Source organism: Apis mellifera, linkage group LG3 (assembly GCF_003254395.2).
Source record: "Apis mellifera strain DH4 linkage group LG3, Amel_HAv3.1, whole genome shotgun sequence".
Lineage (NCBI taxonomy): Eukaryota > Metazoa > Arthropoda > Insecta > Hymenoptera > Apidae > Apis > Apis mellifera.
Genome location: NC_037640.1, coordinates 3,954,478 through 3,974,126, shown reverse-complemented (window position 1 = coordinate 3,974,126; position 19,649 = coordinate 3,954,478). Strand labels below are relative to the sequence as shown.

Genomic DNA, 19,649 nt, shown 5'->3' with positions numbered 1-19,649 from the left:
ATTTGTCGACGTAAGAAAAATTTACGTAGCATTTGAATTATTAATTAATAACTAATTTAATTGAATCCAAACTAAATTCAAAAGAAATTTAAAGACATAAGTTGGTAGTTATTGATCGTTCACTATGGCACTAATGGGATTCTCATTTAGCATACAAACAATGAAAACTTCGGTTTATCGATATAGTCTATCATTTAATTTAAGCAACATCATAAGAATCATTGATGCGAAATTACCAGCAGCCACTTAATAATTAAGGATTAAATAACCGATTTCATTGTTCCCCATAGTCATTTCAAATTTTTAATGTATTTTCATGTATGTAACATGTTTCCGGAGAAAGTTGTTTATACGAACTAGACCTAGTATACTTTATCAATCAACGACTGGATATTATCTGATTTATGAGTACTTGTAATGACAGAATTTTTATTTCTAAGTTCAATATTGCACTGTTGTTTGTAAGTACTCAATGTCAGTTTTATCGTCACATTGTTTAAAAAAATTTTCCTGTGCTCTGTAACTTGACAATTTTAACTAGCGTTATCAAGAACAAATAGATTTTTACAAATAGAGATTGTAGTGCTAATTCTTTGTTTGAAAATGTGTTACGTATATCGTAGTCTTCGAGTTATGATGAAACATTTTATGAGTTTTATTCTGGAATCAATTCTGGAAATGAATAAGAAAAAAAAAGAATTATTTGTTGACTATTATTGATACTATTTTGCTTACATTTTAAATTATCTTATATTTCAAAAATCTGATAAATTTTATTATTGAATATAAAAGTTGTAAATAGAATATGAGAAAAAAAAATTAATTATTATTATTATTATTGAAGAGTTTAAGGAATTGATTTGATTTATGTAGATACAATTTATTTCTATTTCCAATAAATCTACTATCCTACTTTTTAAATATATTTTAAAATAAATATAAAATATCTAATATCTTAAATAATAAATTGTATCTTCAACTAGATTTCTTAAAAACTTTTAAACACTTACGACAAAAAAAAGATCCATTATCTCGATCTTTATTTATCATTATTATCTCTCGATTGTAAAACAGCCAGGAAAAGACTTCATACGAAACCGCATATCTGAAGAATTCCTAACAAAATGAAATGTAGGATCAAAAATCGCCGTTTTAGAGACACTTCTTTGAAAATTGATTACCATATTTCACCAGCGGATGGAATATCAAACGACTTGTTTATTGGGCACGAGAGGTGCACGCTCGTAGACAGGAGTGCCTGGTAACAACTACCTGTTACTCAATTAATCGCTACCCACGTATTTCTGCGTTGGATGAACACAAGAACAGTTCGACGATCCATTCGTTCAGATTCAAAAATGATTGAGGATGATTATTCCACGATCCATCGTTCCTCTGTTGAGGGAACAAGTACGAAATTGTCATGGTTTCGCAATTGTGTTTCGTTAATTGATCTACTTTCGCTTCGTCGAGTCAAAACGATTTGATAGACTGTAATTTTTTGAGCGGAAAGATGGTTATTTGCATTGGAAATTGGAGGAAACAATGGGTAAGATCGTTGTTCTCTTTGTATGTTGCAGAATTTCCAGGATCTGGAAGCAGAAAAGGCAATAATGGGATCCATTGTGTACTGTATACATCATAAGGACGGGTGCAAATGGTCGGACGAACTTCGGAAATTAAAGGTAATTTGTATTTTTTTTTTCAAAAAGTTGGGAAGTTTAAAAGAAAGGAAAATTGATCAGAATCCTTTAAAAGATAATTATTATCAAAATATTTTGTGGCAGATATAAATATGCATTTTCAATTTTAATAATCATATCGATTAATAATCGATTATAATAATTAAAATATGAAATTTATGAGTATTAGTATATTTGACGTGAGAATTAAGACTATTGTTCTTTGTAAAAAGTATTAAAAATTTCCCAACTATACAAATATGGTTCCAAGATTGTTTTAATTATACATTTCTGATCTTTAAGCGACCTTGCATTGATAGGTCGTTGAACTGTGGTCTCGGCACTGTTACGACTCCCACGCGTTTTAAGGATAACTCGTGTCGGCCTTCCGGTCATTTATAAGAACAATTATCATCTCTTCTTCTATTATCATTATCAAACTCTGCATGACCTCTCGATAAATTGCGAGTTAAAAATACTCTATAAGTGGAAAATAGTCGCTATAAATGGCTTTGTACTTCTTGGTATAAACAATAATGAGAAAATTCTATTGTTAAAAGAATCCTGTAAGAAGCTATTGTAAAATAACATTTAAAAATTGATTTTGAGCAATTAAATCCTTACCATCCTTTTCACACTTTTATCTATATTAATAAATCGAAACATTTTATTTTAAACTTAACCTAACCTAATTTCTTTCTTTTCTTTCTAGAAAAACTAATTCGATAATGTTAAAAAAAATTAAGATTTAAATAGTGATAAAACTTCTTATATATTCACTGTTTTATCTTTCAACTCGATTATCTTTTTTTAATTTTGTAAATATTGTTTGTTTCTATTCCTTCCATTGTTGCTATTCCTTCAATCTTCGGTATACGATTCGTTCATCCAAGTTTTCTTCTGATTGTCGCAACACGAGTGTAAATAGATCCGAAGATCCGATCGAAGTAAAAGAAATGCACTACTACGTTGCATTAGTTGTGCCTAATGTAAAAATCGCATTATATCCTGTTTAGGCTCACCTGAATACCTGCAAACACGACGCAGTCCCATGCAGCAATAAATGTGGCGCGATGATTCCGCGTGTACTGATGGAGGACCATTTGAAATACACTTGTGCCCAGCGGCGAGCACGCTGCGACTTCTGTGCCAAAGAATTCACCGGTCACACGCTCGAGGTAACCGCCGCTGCATTAATTAAAAGAATCGCGATCGAGTGCCAGACAATATTAACTGTATTGCAGTGGGAACGGATGGTTGGAAGCGAAAGCATATGAGTTCAAATAAAATTTTTCAAATTCTTTTTCCTTTTTTCTTTCTTTCGTTTCAATAGAATGGATAGACACTATTGCTTTTCCATCGAATATTTTTATAGGTTATAATTGAAAGTTCAATTTGATTTAATTTGGAGATATGTCAATATTATTTTTTTTTTTATTTTTTATACGATAACTTGGTATCGTGATGAAATTTAATAAGATTGACGATATAACTGATAGTTCTATTTCTTCTTATACAGAAACACACAGGAACGTGTGGTTACGAGCCGCTCTACTGCGAGAATAAATGCGGTATGAAGGTACAACGAAGGCATCTCAGTCAGCATAAGTTGGGCGAATGTGCGAAAAGACTGGTGGCATGTCGTTATTGTAACAAAGAGTTCGTTTTTGACACTCTTGGTGCTCATCACGCTAAGTGTGGTCGTTTTCCAGTCGCTTGTCCACATCGTTGTGAAACTGCTGTTTTACCAAGAGAAGATCTTGAAGTCCATTTGAAAGATCATTGCACTACACATCTCTTATCTTGTACTTTCAAAGATGCTGGTTGCCGTTTTAAGGTATATCCTTTGTTTAATAATTTAAATTATATAAATATTTTTTCTTTGTATTTCCGTTTTTTGTTCAGATTAGTGTAAAATAACATTACCCATTGTTACAGGGAAACAGATTCTCGTTGGACAAACATCTGGAAGAATCAGCAAAGATGCATTTAAGCTTGATGTGCAGTGTGGTAACGAAACAGCAGCACCAAATAACCAGTCTGAAATCTGCTATTAGTAAACTATCGTTAAACTATACAGGCACGCTTATATGGAAAATCACGGATTACAGTGCTAAAATGTCCGAAGCGAAAGCTAAGGAAGGAATGGAACTCGTCAGTCCTCCCTTTTACACTAGTCAATATGGTTACAAGCTACAGGTAAATAATATTTAACATTCTCAAATCATTTTCCTTTAGTTAAATATTATTACAATTAATATTATTCAATTAAAAACAATTATTTATAATTGTATTAATTGTACAAATGTTTAATATTTTAGGCGTCAGTTTTCTTAAACGGAAACGGAACCGGCGAAGGAAGTCATATTTCAATATACATAAAGATTCTTCCCGGAGAGTATGACGCTCTGTTGCGATGGCCATTCTCCCATAGCGTGTCTTTCACCATATTCGATCAAACAGTAGTCGCAGAAAAAGCGTGCAATATTGTAGAAAGTTTTATACCAGATCCAACATGGAAGAACTTTCAAAGGCCCAGTCGTGAACCCGATTCCCTTGGTTTTGGTTTTCCTCGATTTGTTTCTCATGAAATGGTAAAGAAACGACATTTTGTCAAAGATAACACCATGTTCATCCGAGTAAAGGTCGATCCTAGTAAAATAGTAGCCGTTTGAAAGAATTAATTTTTTCACAAGAATCGTATTTCTTTAATACGTTGTATCATACTATCTCAATCGCTATCGTTCCACTTAGTACTGTTACGTTACACACGCGTGCACATGTGTGTTTTTCAATGTGGTTTATACGCATTTTTTATTTTTACATGTATTGTCAGTCCAGTAAACGATTAATGGTACTTGATATTTATTAATTGTATACTTGATGTGATAGGCAGAAGTACTTTACATATACAAAGCACGTGGTACTTACGTCATTGCACTGATAGTATACTATATATAGTGAAACTATACAGAATATACATGAAACATTTAGGAAACAATAGTAACTAATGAAATGAAATACTTGGAGGATACGAATTGGGAAATTTTGAATTTCAATTATCTTTATTTCTTTATGAATATTTATAATGTAATTTTTTAAGAAATTTGAATAAGAGAATATTTTTGAATAAGAAATGTATCATAAATAAGCGATCTTATAATTATTTAGATGTAACTATTGATTAATTAATTATTGATTGAACATTTTATATCAAATTTTAAAATTTCAACTTTTAATTATAACATTGAATTTTTACTTTGTTATAATTCCCAATTATTTTCATCTTTCATTTCATGATAAGTTTCCACGTTCTTTATTGAATATTTCGATTTACAAACTTAACATTAGATTGATGTTTTGACTGATATTAAAGCAAATTAATTTTTTCCAGTTGATTAGCATAACTGATCAATGTTAAGTTTGCTAAAACGAAAACTCTACTTTAAGAATTCAAATCAAAGATTATTAAAGGACTGTGTATTATAAGTTTAAGGGATGTAAATATTGTGAAGAAAAAAAAAATAATAATCATAGCGCCGAATAAATACGATAAAATAATAAAATAATTAATCGAAGCGACAAATTTACCGATGTAAATACGAATTTACACACATTAGTGATAATGAGAAATTGTGATTGAGATGCTAGTGACTGTATGTAATGATCTAAATAGAAATAAGAAATAATAAAACTATTACATTCATATATTACATATAAATGAATTGTTTTATTGTCCACTTCCTTTTTTTTTTCCATATAAATGAGATCAATGAAAATATATTATAAATACATTATAAATATATATGTATATATGTATATGTATAAATATATATATATTTATATGTATATATATGTATATATACATACATATAAAATATAATTTACGTTCTAAAAAATAATATTACAATAGCGTAATATTACAATATGTAAAAAAGAAAATATTCAATGTTTATTATACCTTGTTTAAATGTTGCTGAAGTTGTGTTGATTTTGTGATCTGAGAAAATAATTTATTCGATGAATAACAAAGTAAATCTTGTAATAAAATTATCTTCTTGTGAAAGATACTTACAGTTTGAATTCTCATCATTTGATCAAGAGCATGCGGAAGTAATGGACGCACACTATTGATTTCCATAGCAGTTAAATGATCTAATTTTGCATGCATTCCATCACTTTTGAGGAATGCATCTATAGACGTACGAAGCTTTGACATTCTTATGTCCCACAAATCCTAAAAATTATCAATATTAATATTAAAAAAATATAAATAATTATGATTTCTCTTACTTTCACTGCTGTCCTTATTTTATCTGCTTCGTGTATATCATCACTTGCAGCACTTAATAAGAGTTGCGTTTCATCCACATAATGATTACTAGGCATTTTTGTAAATAATCTAAATATTGAATAAGTATAAATTTTTTATTTTAAGGGGTATTTTACTGAAAGAAAAAAGAAGAAAGAAAAGAAAAAGGGAAATTATTTACTTACTTTGATAATTTTTCTTCTTCCTTCGCTTCATTTAAACTTTCGGCATCCATCCAGTCTTGATTAATAATTCGACACTTTTGCTGTTGTTTTAAATTCACAGCCAACCAAATTGGAATTTTGACAGGTAAACCAGCTCGAAAAGGACCTACCGAGCCAGAAATCAAATGAATTGTATCAAAACTAAAATTGGGTACAACAGTGACTAATTCTTTTTCACCAAGAAATTCTACTTCACTTGGATCCATTATTTAATATTTATTTTTTATAATAAATAATATTTACTACGATAATTTTAATATATTCTCATAACTTACGACGCATGCGACTGTAAGAATTTTACTTGTTGTACTAACTTTTGGAGGGAAATGATACTAGGAACGCCATCTGTTGTTAGCTACAATAATTATTATTATAGATGTACAGGGAAATGATACTAGGAACGCCATCTGTTGTTAGCTACAATAATTATTATTATAGATGTACAGGGAAATGATACTAGGAACGCCATCTGTTGTTACCTATAATAATTTCAAAGGTAAGATACAAGTAATTATCATAGATGTACAGGGCATAAAATACTTCGATGATATGTTGTAAAAATCAATATTCTAAGAAAAATTTTTTTTTTTACATGTAACAGATAGGTTGATTTTAATTTTTCAAATATTTGCAAAGATTTTATACATATAAATATGTACAAAATATGCTCTATAATATATGTATAATTATACATATATTAAAGATTTTTCTACGCATAAAAAAATTTAATATATACAAAAAAATAGTATATACAAGTATATATATAAAATAATATATACATATATACTATTAATAACATATACATATATATAAATGTATAAATATCTGATGGAAAGAAAATATAAAAAATAGATGAGCATTTATTTCTTGAACGTATAATTTTGCAGAAGTTAGACAAGGAGACCGAATAACGAGACAAGGACAGAGATAGGATAAAAATGTGGGAATCAGCGCCATCTCTAGAGTGCCGCAAATGAAACACAATTTAAATAAAGAGAGTAGATAATGAAAAAAGGATAGAGATAGAGTCAAAATTGACTTGCGATGCCATCTCTCGAGTGTTTTTTAAAACATTTTTAACATCCAAAAGATGGCGTTGGAAGTCAGTTCCTCCTACCTTACCATACCATTTCGTAAAAGTGTGTTTGTCATTCGAGAGATGGCGCTACAAGTCAATTCCTACCCTACATCATCACAACTTCTAAAAAATTGTTTTTTGCCACTCGAGAGATGGCGCTACAAGTCAATTCCTACTCTATATTATCACAACTTCGAAAAAATTGTTTTTTGCCACTCAAGAGATGGCGCTGATAGTCTGTATCCGCGTTCAAAACCAATTCCTTGTAACCATACCGATTGTTTTACGCTTCTATGTTTCACCGTACTTTCGTTAGATGGCAGTATCTACGACGATTCTTGAAAGGGCGCGAACAATTTGAATTCATTTCCTCTCCCTTTCTTTAGAAAGTGGCTCGACCATATACACGCATAAAAATATGAAAATTTTTTTCATCAACCGTAAATTTTATTTCATACACAAATTAATTCGCATTAATCGGAAATCAATCGTCCCTTCGGTGTTATTATTTTGTTTCTTCCGATGTCATGGCAAACTGGGAAACGTGTTTGCGAAACAATTGCAACATTGCACCTGGTAACGAGATTCGTTAGTCGCCATAATTTGGACATACCGGGCGCCCAATGTAGGCGTTACAAAAATTTCCAGTAATACACCAATAGGAATAACAATGTTTTCCCGGGCCGCCAAATCCATCGTGAAAACCATCGGTCAGCGAAAATATCCCGCTGGTGAAGAGAACATCAAGGTATAACATTTATTTCGTGAAAACGTGAAATTTCTCAAGGAATATACGAATCCCCCCTCCGTTATCATCCTTCCCCTTTTCGAATTGCACGCGATCTTTCTTCGAAAATAAACCGCGAAATCTTTCTCATTAAAATTTACAAAATCTATATATATATATATATATCTAGCCTTTCTTTATCCATATTTTTTTTTTTTTTTATCACGAATGCAGCTGGCATTGATCGGAGGGGCAGGGGAGATAGGCAGATCTTTGTCGCAAATGCTGAAACAAAGTTCTAAGCTGGATGTCCTTGCACTGTATGACGTGGCCGCGTTGAATAAGAGATTTTCAACTCCGATCGAGATTAATAAACTTTGTGACTCTAAAATCACAAATACCGCGGTAAGATTCCTCTATTCACTGAGAGGAATATATATATATATACGCATACATATATATATATGTATATATATGTATATATATGTGTATATATATATATATATGTAATCCTTTCTATTCACTTATACAAAACTTTAACGAAATCTTTTAATTCGAATTTCGGAACAGAATTCGCGGATGTTAACGATGCTGGAGAAATCAAGGACAAACAAAGGTGATTATCGTCTGTCGAACGTGAACGAGGTAATTGAAAAAAATCTCTATTAATTGATAGATAGTTTGATAAGATACACATACACGGGCATATTATTGAAAATATATTTCGTATTGTACGAAGAATCTGACCGAGGATTTCGTTAACATTCACCGATTGCCGACCGCGGAAGAATGCGCCACCAATCAATATTCGAAAACGCCAGAGCAACCGCAGGTAAGAGCGTTTTAACGTGCATTCCCACAATCTTTTATCGACATGTATTTCATTCGGACAAAGAATGGAATATTACCACGTTAACACGTTCTCTGACGTCCACTGTCTTTTTTTCTTTTTTTATTGAAATAGAATTTCTTTTTCCCAGATCTTTTGATAAAAATAATAATCCAATCTCTTGAATAATTCGGTGTTATAATAATAATAATAATGAAACGAAAATTTCAAAAATTAATAAATTCTCGACGATGTATAATTTAAACTTCGATCGTGAAAAAGTGAAAAAAGAAATATCTACAATCTTGAATCATAAATTATAATTGTCGATAGATTCATTAAATCGTCACAACAACCTTGCGTTAATTAATTTCGTCGAAATGGAATTAAAATTTTTCACCGAGCATAACCTAACCTAAAAAAGAGGAAAGAAAAAAGCAATTTGTCAGTTCGAGAACGGGTTAACCACATATATGTATAATGAATTACAATCCGAATTCAAGTGTATATTTCCAAATATTCGGATGCGAAAACGAGATCGAGATTTTTTTTCGCGCGTATCGATTAAAGATACGTATCGATGACCCGTCTATACATATAAACTCTCGACTGGCGCGTCTCGTCGACTTGTTACCGCGTCGATGATCATAGGATGAGGAGGAGGAGGATAGGGATGAGAAGCTGACGAGGCTGCGCAAAGGTTATAATTTCGCTGCGACTTCCGGTTCATTGTATACCGGGAAAACAACAATCACTCTTTGCACGTCGAATAACGATCGGTGGAAGATTGGAAAATTTAAAAAGAGAGAAAAAAGCAACCTTTCTCTCTCTCTCTCTCTCTCTCTCGACGAGAGGAGATAATTTCCTTCTTTTTCTTCCTCTTCTTTATCTTCTTTTTCTTCTTCTTCTTTTTTTATTTATTCTTTCTTTATCCCAAAGATGAAAAGACAAGGTAAATAATAATAAACAGTAGCGCGGATCAAAGAGTTCGTTCCTTTGTCGGGGGAACAACGGACATTGTTGTTAGCTTAGGAGCAGGTGTAATTCGCGAAGAGAAAGCAACGGAAGGGATTGCTTTCGCCTCAAATCGTTATTCGAATCCTACGCGGCATTCGGATCACGTACGTGATACACGTCGCGCGCCTCTTTTTTTGCAATATATACCCTCCTGTCCCCTAGAAAATGCATGACGAGAGACGATGGACGGGCTTTGAACGCGTTAAACCTGCCAAATAAACGTCCCAACTGTTTTTTTTTTCTTTTTCTTTTTTTTTTCTCCTCTTCCATTTGGTTATACCAGCGACGAGTCCTCCTTTCATTAACCCTTTCGCTGCTAAAACTCGTCTACTAAATCGGCTGTATATATTTCTCGTTTCTCAAATATCATATTACACGTACAATGATAAATCCCTTGTTGTTGAAAACGATCGATTAATTCTCGTGTATAAAGTATATATATATAAAAATTCGTCCAATTATTTTTCAAAAATTTTATCCTTCGAACCAAGGAAATAAGAACACCTGTAACAACCGAATATCATATATATATATATATATATATTTTCTTTAAATTGAAAAAGATTATAATAGAAACGAATTAACTTACTTCTATTCAATCCTGGTCCAATAGTTCAATAGCCATTTGCCTCTTGTCTTATTCTAGTCAAAATGAACCTGAATCGAAATTGAAAACATTATTAAAATTATTCACGCGTAGCAGCGAATTAAAGAAAAAAAAAAGACTAATCTTTAAGAAACGAAATTTTCACTTTTCACGGCGAAAGGGTTAATCACGATTCCCATCTTCTATCCCCTCCTCTATCTCGAGGAAATCGATTTTATTTTGCCGTCTCGAGGCCGCCGGCCAAACGGCCAGAGTTAAAGAGCTTTTTTTTCAAAAACAAAAAAAACAAAAAAACAAAAAAAAAAAAAAGGAAAAAGAAAATATGAACGACCTTCGTCTCTCCGTCTCTCTGTTCTCAGGGGAACTACGCGTATGCTAGAGAGCTGCAAGGTCCTCGAATTCTCGCCGAGATGGGCCCTGCTACGTTCCCGCACGGTGGCCGGATCTTTTCCGAGATTTATAACCAGATCCCCGATTTCGCGGTCGGCAAGAATCGCTTCAACGAGAGCCACGTCGGCGCGCCGACTCGACGATGGTACTCGAACGTCACTTTGTCGAACGGTGTCGCAAACGACTTCGTGTTGGAAACGTCCATACCCGAGTTGATCCCGTATTTCGAGCCCCGGCCGGCCTCGAAAGGGAAAGTGGCGGCGAGAAACAATCCCGCGGCGTTAATCGAGAAAGCGGAGAGGAAGGGGCACGCGAAGAAGAAGGAGGCGAAACAATTGAACGTGGTCACGTCCGAGCAATTGATGAAGAAGAAATTGGTGTGCAAGGACGGGGAGAGCCGGGGGGGTGGTGTGGGCGCCGCCGGGCAGAAGACGGGGGAGAAGAGGAGGGGGAGCCAGGCGAGAAAGTGTCAGAACGAGCTGAACATGTTGCAGAAGACGATCACGAGCCTGGCAACGTGCGAGAGACAACAGTCGCAGTTGGGAAGGCAGACGAGGTCGAAGAATTGGACGATACCCGCTGCGTTGTCCGACAAGAAGCCCAAGATGCTGTACGGTTTGGTGAGGCAGAGGAGGAAACCTCTCACCAACTTCTTCACGAGGTTCTTCGACGTTCGCGATAACGAGCTCGCCTCGGACGAATATTGCAACAACGCGGGTAGCGTCGCCGCCAGCGGCAACAGTAACAACAACAACAACAACAACAATAACAACAACAACAACAACAAAATGGTCGCTGGTTGCTTCAAGATGGACAACCTCGCCTCTTCCGTGGGGGGGAGCAACGAGAGGTCTCTGTTGAAGAGGCGGGGGGATCATCAATCGAGATATTACAAGATGTTCTCCCTTCAGAATCAGAGGCTGGACGCGTCCACCTCGATGAGCGAGGTGACGCCCGAGTTGGAGGAGAGCGGTAGCAATCGGGACAAGAGCACCAAGGGAGCCGAGGAAGCGGAAGAGTCGATCACCGTCGACCAGTTGGACGACAATTTGAAGCTGATCGACGAGAAGGGGGGGGTGACGTCGAGCTACGAGGGATCCGAGAACGACGCGGTCAGCGTGTTCGAGTCGCAGTCCCAGAGCCCGAGGAAAATCTCCTCCCAGATCGCCCTTTTCCTCGAGAATTTGAACGTGAACAGGAAAAAGTCGCGATCCCTGGCCAGCCTCACCTCCTACAACCTCGACTCGTTGTTCGCCGACCCCTGCTGCGGGACCAAACCTCCCTCGACGACCGGGGGGGACGAGTTCGATCGGATCACGTCCGTATTCTCGTCGAGCGAGAACGAGCTGAGATTGATCGCCTCGATGGATCTGTTCAGCGAGAGCAACGCGATCCCCGGGAACAGCAACAGCTACAGCTACATATACAGCAGCAGCAACAACAAGAGATACTCGAGCACTATGAGGACGGGGAAGAAGTACGGGAGGAAGGGGAAGAACGCGGGGCGGAAGCAGAGGGAGTTGCTGTGCAAGAAGCAGCAGGAGGTTATGCAAAAGAGGTGTCAATCGACGTGCGGGGGGGCAGCCAACGACGACCCCTGCACCCCGTTGAAGAACGAGCAACACGGGAAACCGTGCAAAGTGTACCAGGAGCCGTTCCCGGACGACGACCCCTGCGAGCAATTCTACAACGAGGACATCCACGGCCCGTTGTGCAAGAAGAAGAAGAAGAGGGACAAGAGGGAGAAGAAGTGCAAGGCGCCGAGGAGGGAGGAGAAGTGCGAGCGGAGGAGGGACGAGTGCAAGAGGGAGAAGAAGTGCGACAACGGGAAGAAGAAGGAGGAGGACAAGTGCAAGTGCCCGCCCGTGTTCAGGGCGCCCGGATGCCCGCCCAAGGATTCGGGCGACAAGGGCAGTTACAGGAAATATTCCACCCTCATCTCCAAGATCAGCGTTTACGACGATTTCAAGGGTATCCTGAGTGTCGATCTTTTGAAGGATATCGTGGCCAAGTCCGAGCACAATTATCAAGAGAAGATGAACAAGATCGGCCTGTTCAACTCGAGCGTGTTCAACGTGCCGAGTTCGTGTTACGCCGAAAACTTGCGGACGTGATCTCCTCTTAATCTTTTTTTATTATTATTATTATTAATATTATTATCTTAATTTCATTTATCTTAGTATTTTCATTCCCGAGTTAACGAGGACGGAAGATTGATTTTCAACAAGATTTTGGCCGGAATATATGTATATATGTATATATATATATATATGTGTATGTATATATATACATATATATATGTATTTTTTTTTATGGCGCGAGCGTTATTTTGAACTTATAATATTATATGTAAATTAGGAAAACGGGAAATTTATGAAATTTATCGAATTTATCGAACGTGTTTATTTTAATCGTTTATTATTATTTTTTTTTTTTTCTATTCTATTTCGAAGTTTCTCGAATAATCGCGGAAAAATTCACGGAATTTCATTATAGAGATAGATATTTTTAACCTGTTTGTCTCCGAAACATCTCGATTGGATATGGAATTGATATTTTTTATGTTACTATAAATAACATGTGACTCGTTTGTCGAATAAATGTGTTTCAATCAAGTGTCCCATCTACTTTTTCTCCTTTCCCCCCCCTTTAAACCTCTTTTCCAACCACATCTGTGCCTACCTTCTCAACCATCCCGCACCATCCCTTTCCTTCTATAACGGGAATTAGAAAATAGCAGAAAAGAAAAGAAAAGAAAAGAAAAAAAATCCATCTCTGTGTTTTTAATTTTAATTCCAGCTGAAGGCTACGCCAGAAACCCTGATCAAGCAACAGCATCGTATCGAAATCGACGTAAGTCCCTATATAAAAAAATAAATTTTCAGATTACAGTTACAGTTTATTATTTAACCAACTTTTCAATCAATCGCCTCTCTCGATAATCGATCGCGATTACTCCCGATCACGATAATCGATCGAGCAGCGCGTGAAATCTATACTCGTCGCTATGGCTCCACCTCCCTTCTGCCTCTTCCTCATCTCCAAAAAATTTTACCGTGAAATACGTTAAAACGAAAAAAAAAAAAAAAATCAAAAAAAAAATAAAAAAAAAATAGAAAAGTAAAAAACATTGCTCTCAAAAAAAAAAAAAAATAAAAAGAAATCAGTCAAAAATGTCGGATCATCCTCTCTCCCCGCAGAGGACGAGCACATCTCCGCTCGGAATCGATGGATCGATCGTGCAAGTCTCGGACCGAAGGAACAGGGGCCCTTTGTCGATCATCTCTTCTGAACCGAAGGTATTCACGATTACATCGATCAAAGATCACGGCGTTTCATGGATCGTCGGCAACGCCGTGAAGGATCAAATTGGCCACGATGGAAATATGACGAAACGGGAAACCGTGTTATTCGAAGAGGGTGACAGAATTCGTAATGACGATTATTTTCCTCAAGGAGAGGATTACGAAGACGAGATTGGCTTTGATAACAGGCAACCTCTGAAAGATTATCCGAACAAAAGGCGTTCGAAGGAGGAAGAATTGGACATGCTTCCGATAAATCCTAAGGGCGATACCCTAAAAAAGCCTTTGACGGATCGCTTCGAGTCATCCAAGAACCCTTGAGGAAAACCTTGGTCGAGAAAATGATCGAACATCGTTGAACATCACATCGTTGTGTCGATCGTTTAATTTTAAGTTTAAACTTATTCTAATATCTTTAATATTTTATCTAATTTAAGTTTGTCACTGGAAATTATGTAGTTAAAAATTTCGTTCATTAATTATATATACTCGTGTATCTTACCCCCCTTTTTTTCGTACATATATATATATACATACATACCCTTGCTCGATATGCCAAGATCACAGAAAGAGAAATCTTTTTCGTCCGTCGCGAATTTCACCTTGCGATCGTGATCCATCTCCATCGAGAAACGTCGATCGTTTTCGAACCCCATTGCTATTTTCTCATCCTTGTCCATTTATTATACCGTCGATTAACTAACCCCCGTTGGTGAAGGAGGGAGGTGGACCAGAGGTAAGGCGTTGCACGATTGCGATTGGAGGAGAGAGAAAAAAAAAAAAAAATTGAGAGACCTGAGAGAGATCTAAAACAAAACAAAAAAATAAAAAACAAAATAAAAAAAAATCAACGCGAATGAATATGAATATGTATCCAGGGTGTAGGAAAAATAAGGGAGCTACGATTGGGCGATCCTGATTGTGGCGAGGGTCCACCCGATTGGCACGATCAGAAGAGCCCTTGCCATCCACCAGAGGGCCCCTGTACACCCATGGAGCCACCGGGCTATCCCTCGAAACCGAAGCCGGAGAGGAAGCCGTTTTGCGTAAAATGTCCACCAAAGAAACCGTGCAAAAAAAAGAGAGTTTAGAGAGATTAAAGAGTTTGTCAGAGGTGTCTCGCACACCAAGAGACAGAGGGTACGTGGAGATAGCGGCAGATGCAGCGGGCAAAACGACCCCCCCTCTCTATCGATCGAAAATCTCTATTGTTCGTGTCGTAGGCGAAACACGATCGAATCATCCCGTTCCTGAGCCCGTGCTTCAAGTTCTCCATCGCGACGATCGGTAATTTCCGAGCTAAAAGCCCCTACTGTCTGGGATCCTCCTTCCTCCACGGCTGGAATTTGGCGTCTTTTTCGAGGACACGACGTTACGATAGCCACGCCTTCGCGAGAAACTTTAGCACTGTTCTCGCGCCGTTGGAGCCAGCAACAACAGTTTGCTTGTCGAGAGAATTGTCCAGATATCTGCAACAAGAGCAAACGAGGTCCTTTCGAAACGACGCGATCCTTATGACCAAGCCGAAGGAGAGGAAACCATGCGTGCCGTGCGATAAACGTCCTCCTCAATCGAAAGTGCCTTGCAAACGACCGTACCAACGAGAAAAGCCTTGTCCACCGCCGCAGAAGTGCATACCACCCCTTCCGCCGTGTTGCCGTAAACGACCGGTGAACCCAGAGTGCCCCGTCCAACCGCCAACTCCGTGTCCGCCTCCTTGCCCGATGCCGTGCCCGAAAGTGGAGAAAGAGAAAGTGGAGGGACCTCCGCAGATCAAAATATGCTATCGAAAGTGTCCCTTACCTCCGAAATTACCCAGACTTCCGAAATGTCCCAAGGTTCCTGCTCCACCGCCACCTCCAGAGCTGCCTAAACTGCCCAGGCTGCCCAAGTGCCCGCCTCCTTGTCCGCCGCCTCCTGCACCAAAACCGCCCAAGTGTCCAAAGATACCTAAGCTCGAATGTCCACCTCAAAGGGAATGTCCACCGCCACCACCCTGTGAGCCTTGCCCTTGTCCACCACCCTGTCCGCCACCATGTTGTCCACCTCCGCCACCTTGCCCACCCTGCCCAGAACCGATCCCGTGCCCCAAGCCTCTTCCTTGTCCGCCACCGCCCCCGCCTAAGATCTGTCCACCATGTCCACCATGCGCGGAATGCCCGCAACCTCCTCCTTGCCCACCCCCGCCACCGTGTTGCCCTTGTCCTTGTCCTAAACCTTGTCCGCCTCCTCCATGCCCCAAAATTTGTATAAAACAAGCCAAAAAAGCCGAGGTGTCGGTCGAGTGTCCCAAAAATGTCCCCTCTTGTCCCAAATCTTCCAACCCTAAGAGGAGTCAAAAAAGCAAGAATTTGAAGAAAAGAAATTTGTCCACGTATCACGCTCCATCTAAATTTCTCTCTCGAAGAATCGTTTCTAGAAAGTTCCACGTGTTTTCCATGCTGTCCGAGGAGAAAAAGGATAAAAAGGATAAAAAGGATAAAAAGGACAAAAAGGATAAGAAAGATAGTTGCGCGAAAATGGCAGATATCTGCGAACAGCAAAAAGACGAATGTGCTGTAATACCTTGCGAGAAAGAGAAAAAAAAGAAGAAAGATGTGTGCGAAGGTAGAACGATGGCAAAGTTGGAGAAGAAAAAGGAGAAGAAGGAGATAGAGGAGTGTGTAGGGAAATGCATTCCAAGAGGAAAATGTGAATTACCCGACAGTCCTAAACCACCGAAGATGGAATATGGGTCTAAGGAGTGTCCACCTCCGAAGTTTGTCAAGCCCAAACCTTGTCCAGATGTCCCGGAACCCAAGTTTGAGTACTCACCTCCGTGCGAAGATAATCGTGTGAAAAAGAAGAAGCAAACCTGCGTGCCACCGCCTTTACCAAAACCACCCACGGAACCGGTAGTACTTTGCCCATGCCCAGCTCCGCCAAAGTTGCCCGCTGGACCATGCCCCTGTTACGATTTTAAGAAGCCAAAGTTAGCCAAGCCAAAATTCCCACCATGTCCGAAGAAGGAAAAATACGTCTGTCCCCATGAAGCTACTTTATGTCAATTCGATCCGACTTGTAAGAGGAAGGCGTCCTGCGATATGGACAAGAGGAAGAATAAGAAGAAGAAAACATAAGGTAAGAATATTTTGCTATTTTTGCTTTAGTTTTTTTGTTTTCGTTCATCATATGATGCATATTACTATGAATAGTGAAATGATTTGTTTTGTTACTGAACGTATGTTTGTATATATATCATCGTACGTATCAACGAAAAAATAAATGTTACATCATATTTGATATACTAATACGCGATACGGAAACAGTAAATATACGATGATGCGATGCATATTTGATGATTAATGATATATTACAAATTGAATACATATTGTTAGTAACAAACAAAATCACGTAAAATGAATTTATTTTAAAATATTAACTTTTATAAATCGATATTTAAAGGAATATCTTTATATCTGAATTATATTTGAAATTATTTTGAAATAATTTTTATTACTTACCCTATTTTAACAAATATGATACGTTGAGTGGATTTTATTTAACACTGATATTTGTTGGCACGTTGTTATTGTAGATTTAACGTTAATATTTTAAAATAATTTTTTTTTGAATTTTGTTTTATATTCCAATAAGCTGAGTTATTATTTTATTAATTGTCTAACCTCCAAAAAATTTCTTATTAATAACTGCGTATAATATTCTATGGAATAATACTTTTGATATAATGGATAAATATTTAGATATTTAACACTTAGATATTTAACACTTAGATATTTTGAATTTTTTTTGTATTTTACTAAAAATTATGATAAACACATATAAGATAAAAATTGTTCGTTCACACTTTTCGTTTCGTAAAAGAAATTCTGAAAATTGCCCCCTGTTGATTAATTAAGGAATTAAAATGGTGAACTTATGGCGAGGCAACTATGGACGACAACTTAAGTCATATTGGATACTGAATTAAAAAAAAATTTGATATTTTCATAAAATATCAACGCATTTAATATTTTAATTTTCAGAGGAAGAGAATTTCCAAATGGACATCAGATGTACATGAAGATGTACAGAATTGTAATTTCTCATGAGGTCTATCAGAAATTGATATTTCCTTTCACGGATCGATAGTCGTCAACGATATTTTCGGTCGTTTCGTTCGTCAGCTCTCGTTCCAAGGATTGGTCGAGCACCAATCGAAATTATCCAACGACGTCGTCTCATCTTTGTGAACCCACTCTAACGATCCGTGGAACGGGACGCAGAGGGCGAACGAGTCGACCTGTTCGTGTATATTCTTTGTCGTGTGCCTGACGTCGCGTTTTCGTCTTAAATTCATTCGTTGTGCTGCCGAGTCTTGTCACGTAAAGGCCCGACAATCGTGAGAAAGGTGAAAAGCCGTCGTGGAATGTGGCAGACGTCTCGAAAAATTTTTCGCCTGTTTCCTAACCTCTCTCTCTCTTCTTTTCGGACCGAGCATTCCAATTCGAACGACAACGAAACGAGCTTTGTTGGGTCACGCGACACTCGATATACATTCGATTAGATTTTTTTAAAGAAGTCCAAGTCTAAATTTGTATAGACCTTGTGAGTTAAGGGATTTGCCGATTGATTTTTGCGGAGAACGAAGAGGAAGAGGGATACGAAGAGGAAGAGAAAAGGGATAGGCTCGGGAAAACGCAGCAACAGAATTTTTGAATATTTATCTTGTGTGATTCGATCAAAATTTCCACGTACTCTAATCGCAAGGTGAAAGTTCCGCTAACGAGACCAAAGACAAATTGTACAAACATATATATATCATACGTCAATAAAGTTGTAGTTAAAAATTCTCGTTCGTATCAGTGATTAAATTTTTTAAAAAATTATATTTTTAATCAAATGTGATTAGTGAAACCGATTATTATTACGAAGAAGAAGTAGAATACCAAGTGGCCAATAGCAAATGGGATTCGATAAGCAACTCAATTTCGATTGGTAAGTTTTTACACGAAACATTAAATTTAAATTTTTCAATTAGAACGTAACAAAAAAGACGAGCGGAAAGATATAGATAGATTCATCGGCAAAATGAGTGACGAAACATCGAATCGAGATATCTCGACGCGTCGCTTTGGTGGTTCTTTCTGTCACGCACACGACGCGGAAACCATAAATTCCTCGGTCGATTCAACGAATTTGCGAGTGTCCGATCGCGTGGGCTCGTCTGAGCAATAGACAGCGCGGAAGGAGAAATTGCCATCAAAAGCGGTTCGTTACAATAATATCGACATTTATATACGAGCCGGGTCCGGACAGAGGAAGCGATAGATAGAGGGGTGAAAGAGGGATGTAGAGAAAGGGAAAAGGATACATCGGGGTTCTTATCATTTTATTATTGGGGTGTGCAGCCCCTCCATTCCAAGAACGACGCTTTACTTTTACCTTCCATTGTTTGTCTCCCTATCGTAAAGGCTTAAGGGCTGTTTCCAAACGCTC

At 37.3% G+C, this 19,649-nt stretch overlaps 4 protein-coding genes and 1 long non-coding RNA gene across 13 annotated transcripts in view; 4 read left to right on the top strand and 1 right to left on the bottom strand.

Annotated features, from left to right (window-relative positions):
• The window catches only part of LOC408754 (TNF receptor-associated factor 4), a 30,097-nt gene extending 25,428 nt beyond the window's left edge, over positions 1–4,669 (top strand). For 4 of the 5 annotated variants that reach the window (XM_006559752.3, XM_006559750.3, XM_026439837.1 and 1 more), the window contains 5 exons: positions 1,581–1,685; positions 2,699–2,860; positions 3,202–3,519; positions 3,621–3,881; positions 4,004–4,669. In XM_006559752.3, the coding sequence (XP_006559815.1) occupies positions 1,614–1,685; positions 2,699–2,860; positions 3,202–3,519; positions 3,621–3,881; positions 4,004–4,357 (1,167 nt within the window). In that variant the 5' untranslated portion in view covers positions 1,581–1,613 and the 3' untranslated portion in view covers positions 4,358–4,669. Of the gene's footprint in view, positions 1–1,054; positions 1,411–1,580; positions 1,686–2,698; positions 2,861–3,201; positions 3,520–3,620; positions 3,882–4,003 lie in introns of those variants that run through there. The other variant, XM_016911336.2, reaches the window with a different exon arrangement.
• LOC408755 (probable DNA replication complex GINS protein PSF2) lies at positions 1,417–6,583 on the bottom strand. 4 transcript variants are annotated; one of them, XR_001702512.2, is made up of 7 exons: positions 6,180–6,464; positions 5,976–6,084; positions 5,758–5,919; positions 5,644–5,682; positions 4,188–4,334; positions 3,609–3,647; positions 3,226–3,526 (listed from the first exon to the last, which is right to left on the bottom strand). XR_001702512.2 is itself a non-coding variant. In XM_016911339.2 (6 exons), the coding sequence occupies exons 1-6, from the start codon at positions 6,498–6,500 to the stop codon at positions 1,518–1,520; spliced, it is 537 nt and encodes a 178-aa protein (XP_016766828.1). In that variant the 5' UTR covers positions 6,501–6,583; the 3' UTR covers positions 1,417–1,517. The 4 variants fall into 4 exon arrangements, 3 of the variants coding, with proteins under 3 accessions (XP_016766828.1, XP_016766826.1, XP_016766827.1); XM_016911339.2 differs by lacking the exons at positions 3,226–3,526; positions 3,609–3,647; positions 4,188–4,334 and adding exons at positions 1,417–1,592; positions 6,494–6,583 and having other exon boundaries at positions 6,180–6,324; XM_016911338.2 differs by lacking the exon at positions 4,188–4,334 and having other exon boundaries at positions 6,180–6,465.
• A 1,159-nt stretch (positions 6,584–7,742) lies between these two features.
• On the top strand, positions 7,743–13,179 carry LOC113218662. The gene is given in 5 exon segments (XM_026439747.1): positions 7,743–8,044; positions 8,258–8,428; positions 8,594–8,648; positions 8,713–8,855; positions 10,836–13,179. Coding segments are annotated over 5 exon segments (2,592 nt in total). The 5' UTR covers positions 7,743–7,966; the 3' UTR covers positions 12,981–13,179.
• Positions 13,180–14,039: 860 nt separating this feature from the next.
• LOC107964018 (arginine-glutamic acid dipeptide repeats protein-like) lies at positions 14,040–17,290 on the top strand. Its single transcript, XM_016911058.2, has 3 exons — positions 14,040–14,436; positions 15,057–15,217; positions 15,395–17,290. The coding sequence occupies exons 1-3, from the start codon at positions 14,040–14,042 to the stop codon at positions 17,288–17,290; spliced, it is 2,454 nt and encodes an 817-aa protein (XP_016766547.1).
• Positions 17,291–18,183: 893 nt separating this feature from the next.
• The window catches only part of LOC100577162, a 30,992-nt gene continuing 29,526 nt past the window's right edge, over positions 18,184–19,649 (top strand). The window contains exon 1 of one of the 2 annotated variants that reach the window (XR_001702489.2): positions 18,184–19,148. This is a non-coding gene — a long non-coding RNA (uncharacterized LOC100577162). The remainder of the gene's footprint in view (positions 19,149–19,649) is intronic. The other variant, XR_001702490.2, reaches the window with a different exon arrangement.

Excerpts from the sequence above, each read along its gene's own strand:
- LOC408755 (XM_016911337.2), bottom strand. The coding sequence starts at position 6,424 with ATGGATCCAAGTGAAGTAGAATTTCTTGGTGAAAAAGAATTAGTCACT. Across the intron at positions 6,085-6,179 it reads GAAGAAGAAAAATTATCAAA|ATTATTTACAAAAATGCCTA; the intron begins GTAAGTAAATAA and ends TTCAATATTTAG. Across the intron at positions 5,920-5,975 it reads AAATAAGGACAGCAGTGAAA|GATTTGTGGGACATAAGAAT; the intron begins GTAAGAGAAATC and ends GATAATTTTTAG.
- LOC107964018 (XM_016911058.2), top strand. The coding sequence starts at position 14,040 with ATGTCGGATCATCCTCTCTCCCCGCAGAGGACGAGCACATCTCCGCTC. Across the intron at positions 14,437-15,056 it reads GCTTCCGATAAATCCTAAGG|GAAAAATAAGGGAGCTACGA; the intron begins GCGATACCCTAA and ends TCCAGGGTGTAG. Across the intron at positions 15,218-15,394 it reads CGGAGAGGAAGCCGTTTTGC|GCGAAACACGATCGAATCAT; the intron begins GTAAAATGTCCA and ends TTCGTGTCGTAG.